At 36.8% G+C, this 21,132-nt stretch overlaps 1 protein-coding gene across 1 annotated transcript; it reads left to right on the top strand.

The window, feature by feature from the left end:
* The first annotated feature begins 7,795 nt into the window (after window positions 1-7,795).
* LOC145039790 (uncharacterized) lies at window positions 7,796-8,734 on the top strand. The gene is made up of 2 exons (XM_078987799.1): window positions 7,796-8,102; window positions 8,190-8,734. Exons 1-2 carry the CDS (start codon window positions 7,796-7,798, stop codon window positions 8,732-8,734), a joined length of 852 nt encoding a protein of 283 aa, XP_078843925.1.
* The last annotated feature ends 12,398 nt before the right edge of the window (window positions 8,735-21,132 follow it).

The raw sequence follows: 21,132 nt of genomic DNA on the forward strand, positions 1-21,132 counted from the left end.
CAGTCGTCATAAATCTAAATTCAGGAAACAACACATAGACAGAGAGAATGATTTAGATCCATCTCTCAGTCTATACGATATCTAGAATGGAGGAATATATGATCCCTTATATAAGGAAACGCATATTTGATAAGATCAGAGTTGACAGCGGCTTTGGAAAGCTACGATTGCAGATCAGGATCTGAAGTCATACGTGAAATAGTTATTAGACCTATCCAAGTGGGAGACTATTGGATTAGTGTCTAAGTCCATAACTATTTTGGTATGTACTTGACCCGATGGTGCATGGTCCTTTTGGGTTGCCTTCACCAAAGCAACTTGATAGGATGAATTATGGAGAGAAAGGATTAAATATGATTTATTAATATTATGAGAATAATATATTAAAGGAGAAATCATATTGTTTAATTAATATTAGTCAAGAATTAATAAGAATTAAGTTTGTGGCTAAAAGACATTAATTAAACTTAAGGGACTTTAACTGTTAATTGTATAATAGTTGAATATTGAGGTAATGGACTCCATATTAAAAGGGGTGGACGAATTCTATGGGGAAACCCAATAGAAATCGTCCAAAGGCCTTTAAGTAAGGGGTTCATGGGTTGCTTAGGGCTTAAGCATCCAAATTAGGGTTTCCTTGTTAGATAACCCTAATAGCCTCACTATTTAAGGACCTATTGGGCACCAAAAACGTGGGCAACTAAATCCTTAGGGTTTCTACACGTTTTTGAGTGTCTCCTTCTCTTCTCTTCTTCATCCTCTTGCTCTTGGTGTTTGTGAACCATTAGAGGAGTGACATTTGTGACTCTAAGCTTTCTGAAGTCAATATAAGAAGGATTTGTGATTGTTATTGCTACATAACAATCAAGGTATGATCTAAACCCTAATTCATATGTTATATTGATTATCATATATTAGATCTAGGGTTTATAGTCTTGGATGAATTGCATGTACAATAGAGAAACCTAGATCCAAGCATTAGGGTTTGTATGAGCACATAGGATGTTCTTATGGCCAAAACCCATCAGTTACAACTCTGAGAAGGAGAAGGAGGAGAATAAAAATACTTCTCAAAAGGAATAAGAGAAGAAGGAAGGAAAGTTAGTTGGTAACTATGGGTATGATTGCCACTACTATCACGGGCACAATCATCTGGCGAAGGATTGCATGTTACGAAAGATAAATGAGAAGAAAGATGGAGAGGATGAGGAGGCTTAGCACATGTGTAAGCTGGAGGAGATCAAGAAGAAGAAAACTAATGACAAATAAATGTCTGCTTTAATTGTACAGGAAAATGTAGCCGATGATGAGTTCGGTGGTGTAGAGATTTGTTCTACTGACTCGGAAGATGAAGAAGTTCTCAAGCCCACACATGGCAGGGCATTCGTTGCGAAGGAAGAAAGTTTTGAATGTGTTGGAAATGTTTGATGGTGACATCTGGTGTGTCACAAATGAGAGGCTACACAACAAATGGTGGGTGTGAAGAAGCGAAGGAGAGGCAAGATAAATGCTTTACCGCGAAACCAGTCGGAGAGAAGATCAACGAGTGTGATCAGTTCAAGAAGGTAAATTTTTTCCTTGTATCTCTTAAAATGCATATTTCTAACTATGAAAAGGAATTAAATGATTTAAAATTCACCTTCTCTAGTTTAAGTGGTAGCGTAAAACAAACTCGACTAACGAACTCTAACCTAACTGATCAAATTAGCATGGTGTCTTCCAAGAGTGAGGAGCAAATAATGTGAATATAGAAGAAGGAATTAAAGTTGGTTAGGGCAAGCGATGAATTGATTTATTTGCAACGTGACAACTTAAAGTTTTTGAAACAAAGGAACATTTTTTTGCTTGATTTCTGAACGTCTTTATACCAATATTACTCAGTTGCATTTAGATTGTGAGATTGGCAAAATGTCACACCCCGAAAACCAAAGGCGGAAACGTCTCCGGGGTTGACTCCAAGTTGAGTATCAAATCCAATGTACATAGTAAGCAAAGTAAACAACCATTACATTACATATCAAAGTTTACATTTGTTCAAAAGTAAAGTTGTACATTCGTAATACATAGTATATATGAACAAAAGTAGAGACGAGTCTTCTGTACGCTCCGTCTTCTCCAAAAGATTTTCTAGGTACCTGTCTAATGTGGACCTGAAAATACAAGCAGTTTGAAAATCAGCATAAAGTTGGTGAGTTCATAAGATGTTTGCTTTGTGAAAATGTACGAGTTTCCTTTAGTTTACCGAAAAGTTGTTATCCAAGAAAATCCCATATTTTCTTAAAAGAGGAGGTTGGTTAATTGTTAGGTTTTACGGTTCTAATTGATTAACTATGATCCCAGGAAAGTCCCATACTTTCCTGATTGTATATTACTAGTTGTAAAAGATGTAATGTTATTCAGTTTGTTACTCTTTCTAGTTATGTAGGTGCTACCCAGAAAAGCCCCATGCTTTCCTGCATGTTGGTTTCTAATGTGAAAGATGTTAAAGATGTAAAAGATATACACGTGATTAGGTAATGTTTTGTTTTCCCCAGGAAAGTCCCGTACTTTCCTAAAAGTAATTGTTATTTATTGAACTTCGATATACTGATTTATTTCCATTCGTACCTATTGTATTATCTAGTTATGCTGATATCCTAATGGTAATATTTCGGAATGTACTTAGATTCACATCTTCATATTCGTGTTCTTATTCTTAATTATTTATGATTGTACTTATTCATGTTCGTATTCGTATTTGTTATTGTATTCGTTTCCTTATTCCTACTCTTATTACTATTCGTATTCGTATTCGTATTTGCAGTCGTATTCGTATTCGTATTCGTATTCGTATTCGTATTCGTATTCGTAGTCGTATTCGTATACGTATTCGTAGTCGCACTCCTATCCCTAATCCTACTCCTAATACTATTCGCAGTCGTATTCGTATTCGTATTTGTAGTCGCATTCCTATCCCTAATCCTACTCCTAATACTATTCGCAGTCGTATTCGTATTCGTATTCGTATTCGCAGTCGTATTCGTATTCGTATTTGTTCTGTTCCTAATTATAGTTTCGTTATCCATTATGTTCCTAGTTATAGATGTGTTATTCGTTCTGTTTCTAGTTATAGAAGTGTTATTCGTTCTGTTTCTAGTTATAGAAGTGTTATTCGTTCTGTTCCTAGTTATAGCTTCGTATTCGTTTTCATCTTCGTAATTAGTTATCATTGGAAATTAGTAAGTTATTCGTAGATTATGAAACATAGTTTAGATTAGAACATTTTATCGAGAAATCTATGATTAGTTTGAAAGCTAAATTCGTAATTCGAACTATTTGATAAACACAGTTATTGATATTAGAACATACGGAATGAAAACGATTAAACTGAAAACAATAAGTTTGAGTACAAGTTTTCCTTGTACTTTTGCTTGTATTCCCCCCTGAAAACAGTGAAAAACAGTTGAAAAAGGGTAGGGGTATGAACTCACCGGACGAGAAATGTGGCGAATTCGGATGCTAAGTGTTGGTCCGGGACTTGTAAACACGCGAGGTTCCTAATTATGATGTAAAGATACACATTTGTATCTAATTAGGACTTAGATTGATTGTTGGATAGGGACAATTGCTTCAAGTCACGAAAACACTCCGATACAAGTGTTTGGAGGGACCCGGGTGGCGTTTAGGGACATGTAATGATGCGAGGGACTTGGGACTTGAGTTTACTTCCCATGAATAAACTTATACAAGAGTTTTTGGTCCAAAACACCCATTCCCCATGAGTTTACGGCCGTAAACTCATGGTGGGTGGTTTATGGTGCAAAAATTGAGTCATAAATGGATATGGACACTTGGACATGCTTGGATTAATTTTTCTTAAGGCTTGGATTGAATTAAAAACATCATTTACAATAAATAAGGGAGTTTACGGCCTAGGCATGGGGTCTTTGGCCGTAAACTCTCAAATCTCCAAGATTTAGTGTTTTTAAGGTGTTAAAATCAATCACATGTGATTCTAAAAATTCCCACAAGCCTAGAAATGAGTTTAAGGCACCATTTGACACCTTTCTATGAGTTTACGGCCATGAGACATGTTCTATGGCCGTAAACTCTCAAATGTGGGGTTTTGATGTTTGTAAAGCCCTAAAACTATTTTTGGTTGATCCTTTGATTTATTCCAAGGCTTTTGGTGGTGTTGGATGGCTTTCAAACACCCTAGATTTGGATTTGCACCATGTTTCATGGAGTTTACGGCCCAAGCACAAGCCTTGGCCGTAAACTCATGTTAGTCCCCCAAAAATTGTGTTTCAAGTGTCCAAATGCAAAGATCTATGTTCTATAATTTATAACTAAGGCATATGAGTGATTTGGAAGGGTTTAAGGGCATGAAAACCCTAGTTATATGAGTTTACGACCCAAGAATGATCCTTGGCCGTAAACTCCTTAAAATGACTCAAAATCCAAGTTTAAAATGTTATAAGTCCAATTCATAAAGCCATCTAGCCATATCTAAGGTCCAATTGTGCTTAGGAAGGGTTTTTGAGCTCCAAAACCCATGATATATGAGTTTACGGCCTAGGATGGATCCATGGCCGTAAACTCATGATTATGGTCATTTTTCATGCTGTGAACTCGAATTTGAAGGCTAGGAATGTTACATAACAAGCTAGGGGAAGTACCTCAAAGATTTGGAGCTTAAAATTGATGATTTGGACCTTTGAACTTGGATTTAGGAGAGAGGTTAGAGAGAGAGTAGAGAGAGGAAGAAAAAGCTTCAAATGAGTGCTTAGATAACTTTAAATAGTGTCTAGGTTTTGGGCACGGTGGAATTCTACCCGATACCGGCATTAAACGCGGCTTTTGGTCGCACCCGATTATGTTACCGTCACCCGGCGGGAATGTTTCTATCTTTTGAAATGAACACTTTTTGGGTTAATTTCATGAGTTCCTAAGGGATCTGAACACTCATTAAATTATAATAACATATAAAATTTAATTAATTAACCTGAAGCGAAAACGAAACGAATCGATTGACGGCGAAGTCTCACGGGTAGAACAACTTTTCGACGATGGAAAACTTCGAGTTGTTACACAAAAAGATTCACAAAATGATTTTGCCTTTCCTTTAATTAAAGGAGGATGAAATAGATACTGATTGGTATAATTGTGAATCAATTTTCTCATCAGAAGAAACCTCTGAAGCCTACAGAATTGGACTGGACAAAATTGAGGCATTTATTAAGTCTAAAGACTACAAGGACACACTCAAAAACTTACTGGATGAAAATGACAGATGGAAAATAAATACTGAAACTGTATAGAAATTTGATTCATCGAGTTCTAAGTTGAGTTTAGATAACAAGCTTAATGCTGAAAATACATCTGAATTTGACGAGGACAATGACATGAGTGAAATATCTATAAAGGATAAGGTTGACTGTTCTGAATTTCTTAAAACCAAAACAAACGAAAGTCCTTATATCCAAGAACTCTGTTGAGTTCACTCGATTGTCAAAAGACAAGATCAAAGTCCTGAAAGAGAAGGTTGTGGTATACCAAAAGGTATAAACCATACTAAATCAAGTGTACACTACAACTAGAGTTACCAAGGGTCAAATAGTTGAACTAATAGCCCTGGTCGATGAAGATAATACTGATGGTTGTAACGATCATTTCTGGTCTACCCCAATCGATAACACAGATGAAACAGTAGGACTATCAGAATGAACCTCTTTGAGAGTAAAAGGCCGTTATGTCATAGAACCAATAAACAAGCCATCAACCTTCGAGAAAGGCAATACAAGTGGTACTAAGGAAGTTCAAAGCGAAAGCAAAAGTACAAGCGAATCTCAGTCAGCAAGAAGCGAAACTGCAAGGAAACCGAAAACGAATGTTATTATTCAAAAATCATCCAAGAAATTTGTAGAGAAAAAACATTAGGGAAATAGGAGATATCAGAAAAATCTCAATGAAAGGAAGCAGTTTTGGCAATCCCAAAACTCGAACTATGTGCGCAACGAAAAGGCTTTCAGTAGCGAAAGCACATTCGCAGGCGAAAACCAAACAGCTTTCACATTGTCATTCTTGTGCTTTACAGAAACAAAAGAGTAATTTCCTTCATAAGTCATCAGTTCCTAAAAGGTTCTCCGAGGAACTCAATTCTCCTTGCTCTCAATCAAAGAAAACTCCCGTCAACGATGTTAAAGGGAAGGGAAAACTCGTCTTAGATTCTAAAGTACAAACAAAGAAGATGACCACTAACCCTAGGAAGGATAAGAGAGAATGTGTTAAGAATCAACACAAAGAAAAACAAACTGATTCAAACAAAACGAATAACAAAATCAAGGTTCTCACAATTAAAAGAAAAGATGAAACCACTTTAATAAAAAGAATGTATTTGGTTGATCCTGCTATTACTTTTCCTTGTTCTGTAAAAGGCGCATGAGGACCCATGCAACTTTGGGTTCCTAAATCTGCTTGATTTTTGTAGGTCATACGTGACGAGAAGCTTGACAATGAATGATATATTGATAGTGGCTGCACACGTCACATGACAGGAAGAAAGGAAGAGTTGAGAGAGTTTCAGGCGATTAATGATAGTGGATGCGTCAAATATAGAAATAATTCCTTTGGAACGATAAAGGGTTATAGGATGATCACAAATGGAATTTTTTTGATCCGAAAGGTGGCTTATGTGGAAGGATTACAACACAATCTAATTAGTGTTTCACAATTAGTTGTGCGGATTGGACTGAAAGTATTCTTTGACGACGTAGGACTCAGATAATAGAGAAGAAAACGAAAGCAGTTCTACTGAAGTCGCAGTGAAAAAGGGGAAATGTATCCCTGAAAATTAAACATGATAAGAGGGAAGCCTGTTATATGCTTGCTAACGAAAGCTCATTCTAATGATAGCAGGCTATGGCATAGAATACTTTTGCACCTCAACTTCAAAGACATCAACAAGCTTGTTCTTGGTGATCATTTGCGAGGGCTTCCTCTCTTAAAGTTTGACAAATATGATCTTCGTGATGCATGTGAAATGGGAAAACAAAGCATAAAAAGTCATCCAACTCATGTAAACATGAAGATCATTGAACCTCTTGAACCTCTACACATCAACCTTTGTAGACCTTCTGCAATTGAAAGTGTTGGTGGTAGTAAGTACATACTAGTAATTGTTGATGATTTTTCACTTTTTACTTGGGTGTATTTACTTAAACAGAAATCAAAGGCTACTCCAAAGCTAAAGATCCTTATAAATCAAGTGGAAGCTAAGTTGCAAAAGTTGGTTCACAACATCAGAAGCGATAATGGGCTAGAATTAAAAAACAATGAGTTTGACGAATTCTTATCTGAAAAGGGAGTAACTCACAACTTTTCTACTCCCTACACTCCAAACCAAAATGGCATAGTTGAAAGATGAAATTGTTCCTTGTGCGAAGCATCTCGAACCATGCTCAATTTCGCGTGCTCACCTCTATATTTCTGGGCTGATGCTATCGCCACTGCTTGCTACACTCAAAATAGATCATTCTTGAATAAGTGATTTACCCTCACTCCATATGAAATCTTAAATAATCGCAAACCTAACGTCAAGTTTTTCCATATTTTCGGTTCCAGGTGTTTCATCTTTAATTCCAAAGAAAACAGAAACAAGTTCGATGTGAAAGCAGACGAAGGTATCTTTTTGGGTTATTCGCTGACCTCCAAGGCATATAGGGTTCTCAACAAACAATCCAATAAAATAGAAGAAACCTATTATGTCAGGTTTGACGATAATTATCTGAAGAAGAATCAATCAAGCAACAGTCAAATGGGAGACATCTTACCAACACCAAATCTAGCCACAATCGTAATAGTTGATCTGTATGAGGAATATATGTTACTTTTTTATGAGGCAGAGAAGGCTATCAACTCTAAAGCAAAAGCAGCAGATAATAAAGTTGATAAAATAAAGAAGATAATCGAGGCTGCCACAAATGAGATGGAAAGCGAACCTCCAATCTCAAGCGAACCTCCAAAAGAAAGCACTCCATTGCAGGGGGAGGGTTCGTCTACAGTAAATAACTCAGATTCACCTTTTCAGGGGGAGAACCCGTCTCCAACCATGAATCATGAAAGTCCACTCGAGGGGGAGAATTCTGAACCGGATGTTGAAAAAGTCTCATAATTCGAGGGGGAGAATCATAATACAAATGATGATTCAGATGTTCAATCAGAATTTGAAGAGGAAGTCAATGCTGAACTGGATCCTGCCTATGATCAAAACTACCCTCCACTCACAAAATGGAAAAAAGACCATCCAAAAACTCAAGTTATTAGTGAATCATCTGAGGGAGTTCTTACACGATCTCAACTGAAAGCGAAGCAAACTACTTTGTTCTCTCAAGTGGAATATTGTATGTTTAATTTGTTCGTCTCCAAAATAGAACCGAAAACAGTTAACACTACGCTTGATCACTCTGATTGGGTTCAGGCTATGCAAGACAAACTCAATGAGTTTGAACAAAACAAGGTTTGGAGATTGATTCCGACACCACCTGATGCATCTGTGGTTGGTCTAAAATGGGTGTTTTGCAACAAGATGGGTAAAGAAGGAAACGTCATAAGGAATAAAACGAGACTTGTGGTGAAACGATGTTGTCAGCAAGAAGGGATCGACTATGAAGAAACTTTTGCTCCACTAGCAAGGTTAGAATCAGTTCAAATTTTCTTGGCATACGCAGCACACGAAAACTTTGAGGTATTTTAGATGGATGTCAGGTGTGCTTTCCTGAACGGAGAATTAGAAGAAACTGTATATGTTGAGCAACCATCGGGTTTTGTGAATGAAAAGTATCCCAACCATTGCTATATTTTGGACAAAGCCGAATATGGTCTGAAGCAAGCTCCTAGAGCCAGTTATGAAACTTTAACTCATTTTCTTAAGGTGTCCAGGTTTAAACAAGGTTCAGTTGACCCAACCTTCTTTCGTAAGAAAGAGGTTAACAATTTAATGATCGTCCAAATTTATGTCGATGTCATCATCCTTGGTTCTACGAATCCTAGCTTAACAACTTAGTTTCACAAGTTGATGGAGACTAAATTTGAGATGAGCTCAATGGGTCCAATTAACTTTTTCTTTGGGTTAAATATTAGATAGGGACCAGAAGGCATTTTTATCAATCTGGAGGTTTACACAAAGACTTAAATGGAAAAGTTTGGAATTATGTGAGACTCTAGAGTGAAGGTTCCAATAACATCTTGAACGGAGCTAACACCATCTCTGGATAAACCGGATGCTATTATGATGCTCCATCGCCAAATGATAGGATCTCTTCTGGTTGTCAATTTCTAGAGGTTTACACAAAGACTCTAGAGTGAAAGTACCACAGTTGGTTGTCAATTTCTAGATGGTAAACTCATCAGCTGGTAGTCCAAGAAACAAACGTATGTCTCCTTGTCCACAATCGAATCTGAATATATAGTTGTTGCATCTTGTGCTTCGTAGGTCATTTGGATTCAATGTCAGTTAGGAGACTATGGCCTAAACATGAAGTGAATCCCACTCTATTGTGACTCTAAAAGCGGAATCTGAATATGTCACATCCTAGTGAAACACTCAAAGATGAAACACATAGCACTGAGGTACCACTTTATCAAGGAGCATGTGGAAGAAGGTAACGTTGAAATTCATTTCGTGCGCCCCGCTGGTCAATTAGCTGACATATTCACGAAAGCGTTGCTTGAAGCAACCTTCAATAGAATACTCCAAGGCTTAGGAATGATAGAAGGCGAATCTATTCCGAACTCATCTTCGCTTCCATAAGTGTCACCTTCAATTTCGCCTGATTAAAATTTAAACAAACGAAATAGAGTGAACGCTTGGTCTATTTTGGTTCCGAATTTTTTCGGGTACCGAATTGTATTGAACGCTCAGTACATTTCGCTTCATCCATCAAAAGGCGAATGTTCGATTGAAACCTTATCTATACCTTTTGTAAATATTTTTCCTTTCTATTTTTATTTCTTTTTCAGAAAAATGAAAACCACAAAAAAAAAAAAAAAAAAAAAAAAAATCCTTTCTGTTTCTGTTTCTTTTTCAGATTTATCAAAAATGCAATTTTTTTTGTTTAAACTAGATTGTTACACACTTGCTGTTCATCTTAACAATATATCAAGGGAAATGTATAAACTCTTAATCTCTATACTAGCTAAGTCTTCCTAGAAGCATGCTGCTACATGTTGCCCAAAGCCTCACTCGGCTCTATAGTGAAGCCTTAATGGATCGATATAAACAAATCCTTTTTTCCCTATCAGGCTGCTAAATTTACTTAAGTCATGAGCTACCTTACTCTTCTCACATTGAGTTAAGAGTTATCTGCTTGGTTACTTTCATATCGTAAAGGTACTTTCGGTTCTTTAACCACCTCACCATTTTTCTCCATTACATTCGTTTCCATCAAATGTAACCCTTGAGGCTCTCAGAAATTACCACTGAGGTTTATGGTTACACAACATCTGTGTTGATGATCTTAGTTTCATTTAACTACTTACTAACTGAGACCCACAATCCAACACCATAATCAATTGACGGTGAACTATTCAAAGTTCTAGCTTTTTATCCAAGAATTAACGAAAGCCATTTTCATGGCTTGTACCACAAAATCTCCTTTTGCAAGATCTTTATGGAATGTTTTGAAACTAAGACATTTCTTCCCAAAAAGATCCAATTTCATTCTTGTTTTTGAGATTTCTACTATAATCTTAGTTACTACTAAATCTTCCAACCTACTTGATGTTTAAGGCTACACTAGCCACATAAGTACTTCACCCAACTTTCGAACTTATGTTAAGTTTCGTAGTTTGTTTGAAGCAAAATCCACCGTTTTAAGTTTCGTAGTTTGTTTAAGGCTACACGAGAATCTCTCGATTTTCCAAAAGTATTGTTCATGGCACTTATGGCATTTTAGTTTCGCAGATATATTGATGTTCGCTTCAAAAGTTTTATTCAAGAGAAATGGTATATGGTGTCCTATTGTGAAGATTGGGAATTGAAATGTTGGGAGAAAGTGACACGACATGCTTTGAGGATAAGAATTCAAACCAAAAAGGCGCATGAAATTTGAAACGTCCCTATCATCACGCCATCTGACAACTTTTTCGGAGGAATAGTTGTCACTTGCACTATTTCAAGTGCCGTTTCAGAGATAGTCACGCAACCGCCATCCTTATTTTCTCTCTCCTGGGTAATCATATAAAGGTTTTCAACGCAACCCTATTTTTCTTTACCACTTACAAAACCTATCCAACACTTAAAGGTGACTACTCTCCTATTGTTCAACTGTTCATCTTCTTCAAAAACCTACAACAATGGTCGATTCTTCATCCATTCAAGATCAAACTGCTCAATCTTCTTTTCTCATGATCAAGCCAAATCAAAATCTAATCTTGGACTTAGCACCATTCAAATACGGCTTCTACATGTTGCCAATCGTGGAATGTCTCAAGTACTCACCATTGGTCACTGCCCTAACCAAGGTAGAGCTAGTTCCGATGTCGCTTCTGTCTAAAGCTTATTTATCAGCTACATACCTAAAGGAGGAGGAGGAGGAGATTATATTTGAGATCTACGTCAAGAAAACATCAATTACGAAGGCTAGGTTTTGCTCTGTTCTAGGGATAACTTACGTTGATTCAATGGTAAACCCAAAATCCATCTCCACTGCTCAAATCTTCGATATGTTCTATCATATGGGATATATTGATCTTCTTACATCAATCACCAAGTTTAAGAAATCCTCTCTTCCACCTCAATGGAATGGATTGTTCACCCTTCTCCTCAAAGCCTTTTCTGAGAGAGTTGCTTGGTCTGACTGTGCCATGAAACTGTTCATGACAATCCTTTATGGCCTCTACCATGGGATTAATCTGGACTATGGATCTGTGTTATGGGTTCAGTTCGTGCAGAATCGACTTTCTTCTTCTCGACATAGCGAGATTTCTTATGGTCGTTTTTGGACCATAGTGGTGTAAACATCAACTCAGAAGCTCAATGTTCCTGTCATGGCGGATTCTTTGATGGTTTCAATCGCCGCTTTCCACACAACGAAGATTATTATTCCAAACAATTCAAAATTTTACTTCATCGGATCAATTCCTGAGTCGATGTATCGATGTGTATCGGGACCAAGTAAAATTTTGCAGTCATACAAGATAAAACAAGTTTCGGGTCCAAGGGTGATTATTCCTGAGATGCAAAAGACACTGGATGATCTTGATATTCAAAAGGAGGTAAGAAGGGAGATAAAGTGAAACAGGGAAAGGAAGGCCCATCTTACCAAGCCATTACCCTTAAGAAGCGAAAGGGTACCGATGCTGATACCTCAGCTCCCAAGAAGCGAAAACTCTAAACGATTGAGATGCAACCCCCTTCACCAAGCATCAATGATTATGTTCCTTGTGATGCGAAACCTGTTGATAAAAACGAAAGTGAAGATTCTCATTCAAATGCATCGCTCCATGGTTATTAGCCTTTACCTTCATCAAACCACGAGATAAATATTGACACTAAATTTCCATCTCCACCTCATTCTCCTACTCATACTACAGTTATTATTACTATCGCTCACTGTCCACCTCCAGTTTCCACTAAACCACCTACTTCTACTCAAATGCAAACCTGTAACAACGTGAATTTTCAAAAGAATTTTTTTTTTCATTTCTCAAACAATATAAACCATCATATAATATTCTTAAGTCTCATGTTTAGCAAATGTCATCATAATAAGATACATCCCAAGATCATAAAATACATCTTCCGTCAGTGTGTACAGATCATGTCGGTGCCTTCCCACAGTCCTCGCTCGTAGAAACACATAACACAACAACTGTAAGCATAAAGGCTTAGTGAGTTCCCCAAAATACCACCTACACACGTACGCCCTTCCAAGCCATGACCTTCTGGTCCATGTGTCTCAGGGGACTTCCGTCCCGACCCGGTAAACCTTCCGGTCCTACCCGCATCGACCTTCCGGTCCACATCGCAATGCCTTCTGGCCCATAACATAATGCCTTCCGGCCCATAACATAATGCCTTCTGGACCATATCAAGCATAGCATACATAGCACATACAAACGGGTAACTAATCACATACAATGCATATATCATATAGCATATCCGACCTTCGGGTCACACATAGGTACCCTCCCAGGTACAGTATAGTGAGAAGACTCACCTCTGATATCTCGGTAAATCACTAACTCGGTAGAAATACAATCTAGCCTCCGCCTAAACACGTAAAAAAATACTCCCATAAATATAACTATACTCCCACCTTTCCTCAGAAGGGTAAAAGACCATTTTACCCCTCTTCTGGCTCAAAAGGCCTTACTGCTAACCAAACCCTAAAAGTCAACCAAAGTCAACGGTCAAACTTTGACCAGACTCGGCGAGTACACTTGGCCAACTCGACGAGTCCACCTCTGTCCACTTAACTCCTTAGTCCAATTTAACACGTCGAGTCCCTCCCTTAACTCGACGAGTCCCCAGCCAAGAATCACGGGGCTACCCTGACTCAATTCGCCGAGTCCCAAGAACAACTCGGTGAGTACATGCCATGCACATGTTTTATTGACCTCCTGAGGTCATATTCGTTCCTCAAATCCATAGATCTGACCTTCCCAAGCAATATAATCACATAAATCTCGAATCTTGATGCTTCTAAATATACATAATGGTATAAAGTGGTGATTTAGTCCCAAAAATGGCAACCTAAGTCCAATCACCCCACAAGGACTCATAAAGCTTAATGGATTGAAGTCTCTGGACCTCTTTGAGTCCAGATCCAAAGCATAGACTCGATATGGGACCAACTGCTCCACATAAACATCCTCACAAGAGGTTAGAAAACCCTAATCTCTAAGTTCAATACCAAAACTGAAGAAGGTCCGAATGAATACCTCATGTTGAAGTCTATGGACTCTAAAACCACTTGAATCACACCTCCTTAAGCCTCATCTTGCTCTTGATCACCTTCTTTTTGTCAAACCAAGGATAAAAAGATCAATTATGGCTTCTCCTTCCTCTCAAACAATTAGATCACTAAGGGAGCTCTCAAGGGACTGGTAGCCGCAAATGGAAGGCTAAGAGTGCCCTTAAATAGGCTCCAACCCCGGAGGATTAGGGTTTCATTAAACAGCGTGCACTCACCGAGTCAAATGCGAACCCGGATGAACAACCACGACCCTACTCGGCGAGTGTACACATCAACTCGTCGAGTTCCTTCACATGATTCAAAAAAATAAATATTAAATAATTACCTAGGATTCCGGAGATTACAAAAACCCAATTTTCACTACATTCACCACTACCACTACCTTAGTCGGACCTTTTGTTAATGTCAACGCATCTGATGTGGGGGCAAAGACATCTGGTTTCCCTACATCCACTACATCTTTAGTTTCTCCTTAACATCATGATTTTGAAGATGTTCTTAGGGGAGAAGGCTTTGATTTTGACACATTTCATTACAGCCATTTCTCCATTCAAGAAGATAGTGATGAAGATGTTCCCATTACTCAGAAGGATTTGAAGGCCCTGAATACGAAACTGGATTCTATCCTTGCTTCTTCCACTATTTCTCCCAGCAAAGCTTATTCTGAATCTGCTATAAAGGGTATGCTTGACACCCTTGTTAGGGACCATGCTGCTAATATTGACAAATCCAACAAATCAGTTGAAAATTCTACTCAATCCTGTTTACAAGCGATCGAAAAATTCGATAAACTAATCTCAAACACAAAAGTGTTTATTACGGAGACCAATACATCTGCTACAAATAACGCTACTAACGCGAATGCTGCCATCGCCAATATCAATGCTTCGCTATGAAAAGAACGAGAGTCCATTGCAAAGCTTCGGGATGATATTTCTGCTGACCACTCAACATTTGAAAAGTCTATCTCTTCAAGCCTTTCTAAATTTCAAGAAGACTTAGCAGTTGAAAGCAAAATTATGGACGAACTTGCACTTTGTACCACTCAAGTGAAGGCTCAATCACGCACATCAGGAGATAGACGAACTCAAATCTGAGCGAACTGGTATGAAAAGTTATGTCAGTAATGTTAACTCGTTGTTAGCCAACCTCCTCGAAGCTCATGATCCAATCCTGACAAATACCCTCAGACGACATCTAGCTGACAAGCTTCAAACTGAAATTGCTCTATTAAATAGGATTGAGGGTGTTCCGGAGGTCCCTGTCCTTCCAGAACAAGGGGAGATAAAACAAATAAATGAGGGAAGAAAACAAAGGCAGATAAAGGGAAGAAACCAATGGGAGATTCTGAAGAAGATGATGATTCTGAGGAACAACAATTAAAAAGAAAGGCTCATGATCATGAACTGAATGAAAATGCTCCCATAGCGAGGGAAGCTAAAGCGAAAAAGCGAAAGGAAAAAGAAGCTCAGGACACATTGGAATGCAGAAAACTACTGTTTCCTTTGTGGACGTTGGAGAGAATGAAGCATGAAGTTGTTGATCTACAAAGTGTACACTGGTTGGAACCAATTGCTTCTTTTGATTTGGTTAATACGAAGGACTCCCAATTTGATATGCCAATTACAGGAAGAGCCTTCGTGTTCCACTACTTTGATAAAATAGCCGATGTTCCTTATCTAGAAACCAATGTAGACAGAGCCCTTGTTGATTTTTATCTTACCTTTTCTATACCTCAATATTTAACCTGGAGTGCCCTGAAGATCACAACAGTCAAAGTCATCGGATCCATTCTAGCTGGTAGTTTTCTGAACGTTAAATTCAAGGTGACCAGGGGTTCAAACAATTCTCTACATGAATTTTCTCTTGTCGATCTACCGAACATTAACCCTCATGACTGGATTGTGTTGATCTGTTGGATTAATGTTTAAGTCCATAACTATTTTGGTATGTACTTGACCCGATGATGCATGGTCCTTTTGGGTTGCCTTCACCAAAGCAACTTGATAGGATGAATTATGGAGAGAAAGGATTAAATATGATTTATTAATATATTATGGGAATAATATATTAAAGGAGAAATCATATTGTTTAATTAGTATTATTCAATAATTAATTAGTAATTAGTTTTGTGACTAAAAGAGATTAATTAAACTTAAGGGACTGGAATTGTAATTATAAGATAATTGCAATTTGGGCCATGGATTGCCTTGAATCAAGGGGTGGACGAATTCTATGGGGAAGCCCATAAGGAAATCGTCCAAGGGCTTGATTAAAAGGAGTCTATGTGTTGCTTAGGGCTTAAGCATCCAAATTAGGGTTTCCTTGTTAGATAACCCTAATAGCCCAACTATATAAAGTCCCCTTAAGGCTTAAAAACGTGGCTAAGCTTCTTGTTAGGGTTTCTACACGTTTTTGGTAGCCTCCAACCTCTCTCCTCTTCATCCTATTGCTTATGGTGTTTGTAAGCCATTAGAGGAGTGACACTTGTGACTCTAAGCATTCCAAAGTCAATCCAAGGAGGAATTGGGATTGTTATTTCTACATAACAATCAAGGTAATATCTTAAACCTAATTATATGTTAATATCGATTTCCATATGCTACTATTAGGGTTTATAGTCTTGGATTCAAAGCATGTACAATACAGAAACCTAGATCCAAGCATTAGGGATTATATGAGCACATAGGATGTCTTATGACCAAAACCCATCAGTGGTATCAAAGCCTTGATTGGTTTCTATTGTATTGTTGCTTGATATGTTTACAAAATCGATTTTTGGGCTTTCTGGCTGAGGAACTCGGCGAGTACCATAGTGTACTCGGCGAGTACAGTGTGGTACTCGGCGAGTTCGAGCGTCAAACAGAGGTATATCCGGGATTTCTTGCTGTTTTTTCTTATGGATAGTTACCTTGTCATATTAGATCAATATAAATCCGATTTTATGATATATATGACTATATTCTTGATCTAATTAAAGATAATTATCAATTAATAAAATATTTGTTTCCTTATATGATAACTGATTGATTATTTTGATTAAATTGATAAATTGTTTTGCAAGAAATCATTAAATAAATCAAATATAGATAATTATGTGATTAAATGTTAATTTAGATTATTTTTTATTTGATCCTCGTTGTTATGAAAAGTTTCATATTTTACCCTTTAGGTTTTATAGTTTAAATTTGAACCCAAAAGTTTTGGTTGTTTTGAAATTTAAATAGTTAAAACCCTAATGTTTTGAAAAAGGTTTCAAAACTTGCCCTTAAGTTTTGGAATTGAAATTTTGATTAAAAAGTTTAATTTTGATGTATATTTAAATTCTAACCCTAATGTTTTGAAATCTTTCAAAACTTGCCCTCAAGTTTTGGAATTTAAAAGTTGATTAAGAGTTTAATTAGGAATGTTAAATTCTAAAACCCTAGTAATGTTTTGAAAAGTTCAATTCACACCCTTATGGTTTTATTAATTAATTAAGGTGTATAATTAAAAGAAGTTTAATAAATCCATAAAAGGTTTAGGTTTAGAATTAATTGAATTAAAAGTATAATTGTTGAATTAGACCACCTAGTATTTTAAAAGTGTAAAATACACCCTATACTATATATATATATATATATATATATATATATATATATATATATATATATATATAACATTAAAGGTCTAACATTATATATATGTATGATTAAAAGTCAGTCTTACCGTTAGTAGGCCTCATTCACGAAGCTGGTCTATAAGGGGTGTTTAAGGAAATTGCCTATAATATGGCGATTGAATGGGTATCCACTCTTACCCACCGCACTCTTGACTAGTGGAGGGTCGTTAGCCGAACGGGTAGGATAGGACGAAACGTTCCATTATAAGTATAATGAAAAACAAAGTAACTAAATGTTTTACAAATTCCCAATCTTAGTTACTTAGGCAAAGTGAATTGATGCAATTCCATGAAATTACACTTTGTGCCCTTGCGAAGACGTTAGTGGAGCATGTGTGGTTTACCGGCACACTAAATGGTTCTAAGAAAAGGTAGCAAAGGGTGACTCAATGTTTGTCATAGTTCGATGGAGCGTGTGTGGTTTACCGGCACATCGAATAGGTGACTGTAACATGTGAAGGGCACCATGTAAGTTTGCATGGTTATTCACACCCGCTTTGTGATCCTCGGCATCCCAGTCACAAACAAGAGGGGCATATCGAGATTTAAACACGCCATTGAAATGTTCAATGAATCTCAAAGGATCTAGGAGTTTTCATAGATTTAAAACTTCAATTTCTTTTTCGTTTTTCCTGGTGGAAATTAGTGAATCGTCATTCACTTACCTTCAAATATTCTGCAACTAGATTACGGCATCCCTCTTCTAGGTTGTAGCGTATTGTGTTGGGTCCTAGCCTTAGTATCTCATTTGGGTGATTTACTAAGGACTCAATCGATCAACTAACTTGAATTTGTTTCTCCCGTTTTGTAGATGTCAAAGTTCGACAACTATGGTCTTCCCAAATCCCGTAGAACAAGCATTCCACATGAAGATGATATTCCACGATTCGATCGAGGAACAAGAAATCATGCTTCACTTCCTCCTCCTCCTTCAATTATTCTCCCTAACCCACAAGATTGTAAAATTGAAAGGTTCAATACCACTCAAGCCCTTTTGGCAAGTAAACATAAAGAAGGAAAGTCGGTATGTGCACACGTCTTAGGGATGAAGTCACACATTGATAGGTTAAGAATGATGGGATCCGTTGTCGGTGAAGAGATGGTTGTTGATTGGGTTCTTCAGTCACTTCCTAACTCGTATAGTGAGTTCGTAAGAGAGTACTATATGATGAACCACGACGTGACGCTTATTGATCTCACCTATATGCTTATTGCTGCTGAATAAGCAATGGTTTTGCGCAATAGAAAAGCAATGTTGATTGGTGAATCTGCCTTCAAGACCTCTATGGATATAGACAATGGAAATGAAAGACATGAAATGATCGAAAAGTTTGATCATAAGAGAAAGGCGATGTTTGAAGTAGTTCCATGTGTTGTTCCTAAAGAGTCAATTTGCTTTTATTGCCAAGAGAAGGGGCATTGGAGACAAAGTTGCCCTATTTACATAAGAGATCTAAGAGATGGGAGAGTCAAAAGTATGACTACGCTTCAAGTAAAATACACTATTTAACTCCGTTAAGTTCCTATTCATTGATTCTTAATACATGATGTGATAAGATTACATTTGAATGTTTTGCAGGATCGGTGAAAAGAAAGGAAGCTTGATAAGAGAGCAAGATGAATCTAATCACAAGGGATGGATCTTGATCGCATTGACTTGAAGATTGGATTTTGAGCTTAGATAGTTATGATAGAGTTGTTAGAAAATTTCCTTTTACATAGTTTTCAATAGATTTTGCATTATAAGGACAAATGTTTTTCCGCTGCTTTTATAAATAAAATAAATTTTTTTTGACTTATTTATTTATTTGTTTACTTCCTTGCAATGAAATCGTTATGAAAATTGATGTTTGCATATTTCTACAACGAATGAATATGATTCTTAGTTATGTTATTTATGAAAATGTCGAGAATTTACCAAATAGGGAGAGTTTCTCATCGCCCAAATTTCAATTGGACTGAAATTTGGAATCACGTAACTTGGTTGCATGATGAATGAGAAATTTCATATTTGGAAATTAGACAAATTCTTTGACAAAGTGTCAAGTGAAGGACTAGGAGATCAAGTACACAAAGTTGTGTGTTGATCAAGTTCACCATAAGAGTAACAGAGATATTCGTCATGATTTACTAAAGTTTAGTAAATATGATTATACTTACAGGATTAAGTGTAATTCTGAATTGATTAAAGGGTTTAGATCAATAGTAGAACGAATAAGAAGAATCAAGTAGGTAGAAAAATAAAAGTTTCTCCATTCTAAGAAGAAGGGAGAGTAGCTTTTATGCTTTATGATATATCTTAATGATTAAGAACCATATCTCAATTGATCCTCTAAGTGAGTCTTAGTACAATTGTATGTTTAAGAAGAGGAATCAAGGTTTGAAGAAATGGTTAAATCAAGAAGTCTATCATACTCGTTGCAATAAAAAGTCTTAAAGTTAAGATTGTGACAATGAGTGAAAAGTATTAAAGGTTTATAACATTCATCAAATGTGGAAAGTTGTGATGTCTTGAATAAGACAAAGACCGACTAGGACCAATTTATGAAATGTTTTGATAAAAACTACACTAACTCTTGAATATTTGTTTGTCAAGAAATGGTTATTGACAAGAGAATCTTATATGTCAAGGAGTCAGTGGGAGTCTTAATGGTCTGGAAAGGTTTCAAGAACAAATCAAATAAACCTTATCGATCATCACTAGCACACGAGTTGAGGTTGACAACCTGTCGTGTTGACAATATTTTGATTCTGTGCTGTTCCAATTGAGTTAATTATGCATGTGAGTCCTATGAGTTCTCATTTTGAACGCATAAAAGGTAAAGCACCTTGATCAATGAAAGGTACATTGATAGGAAAAAGGTGAGATGCTTAACTACTTGGAAGACGTGGTGGGTAGCTGTGCTACCATAAGGCAATAAATCAAGATTAAGAAAGTTCAGTCCATATGAGTTTGAATTCGTCGTAAACTTTGGTTTTAACAAATTCACATGGATAGGAACAAATACACCATTTAAATCTAAGTGTCATAAGATTTACTCCTTCATGAAAATGATTGTGAGGAAATGCTTTCACTAAGAAAGATTTTAAAAAGATAGTGATTGTAAAATTGCATTCTCGAATTCGATCATGGTTACGGTATCCCTTTCCATAATTTGAATTGTGAGGTTTGGCAATTAGTTTTATTTGATTAAGACACACATATGAACTATCTAAGGCAAAGGTGTATAAGTTAAAGAAGCCTTGATAAAAGATTATCAAAGCACTAAGTATTAGAAACATGGACTTAAGAAATTCAATAGGTATTGTCTTTCTGAAAGTTAAGATGTTTATGAATACATGTCGAAGCTAGTGGGAGCATAAGTGTTATGTTTTATAGTAATCATCATGATAGTGGGAGCATAAAAGTTATGCTTGTATGATTATTATGGAAAGTTTTGCAAGTTGGCAATATTAATTATAGAAAACAAGAGTTATACCTTGCAAAGTCGTAAGGGTTGTATAGTTGTTTTG

Source organism: Lactuca saligna, chromosome 4, assembly GCF_052625555.1.
Source record: "Lactuca saligna cultivar CGN05327 chromosome 4, ASM5262555v1, whole genome shotgun sequence".
In the NCBI taxonomy this organism is placed as follows: Eukaryota; Viridiplantae; Streptophyta; class Magnoliopsida; order Asterales; family Asteraceae; genus Lactuca; species Lactuca saligna.

What these genes read in the sequence shown, in the direction of transcription:
- LOC145039790 (XM_078987799.1), top strand. Translation starts at nt 7,796, where the DNA reads ATGGGAGACATCTTACCAACACCAAATCTAGCCACAATCGTAATAGTT. An exon ending in TCCAACCATGAATCATGAAA is followed by an intron (nt 8,103 to 8,189) that starts GTCCACTCGAGG and finishes ATGATGATTCAG; the next exon opens with ATGTTCAATCAGAATTTGAA.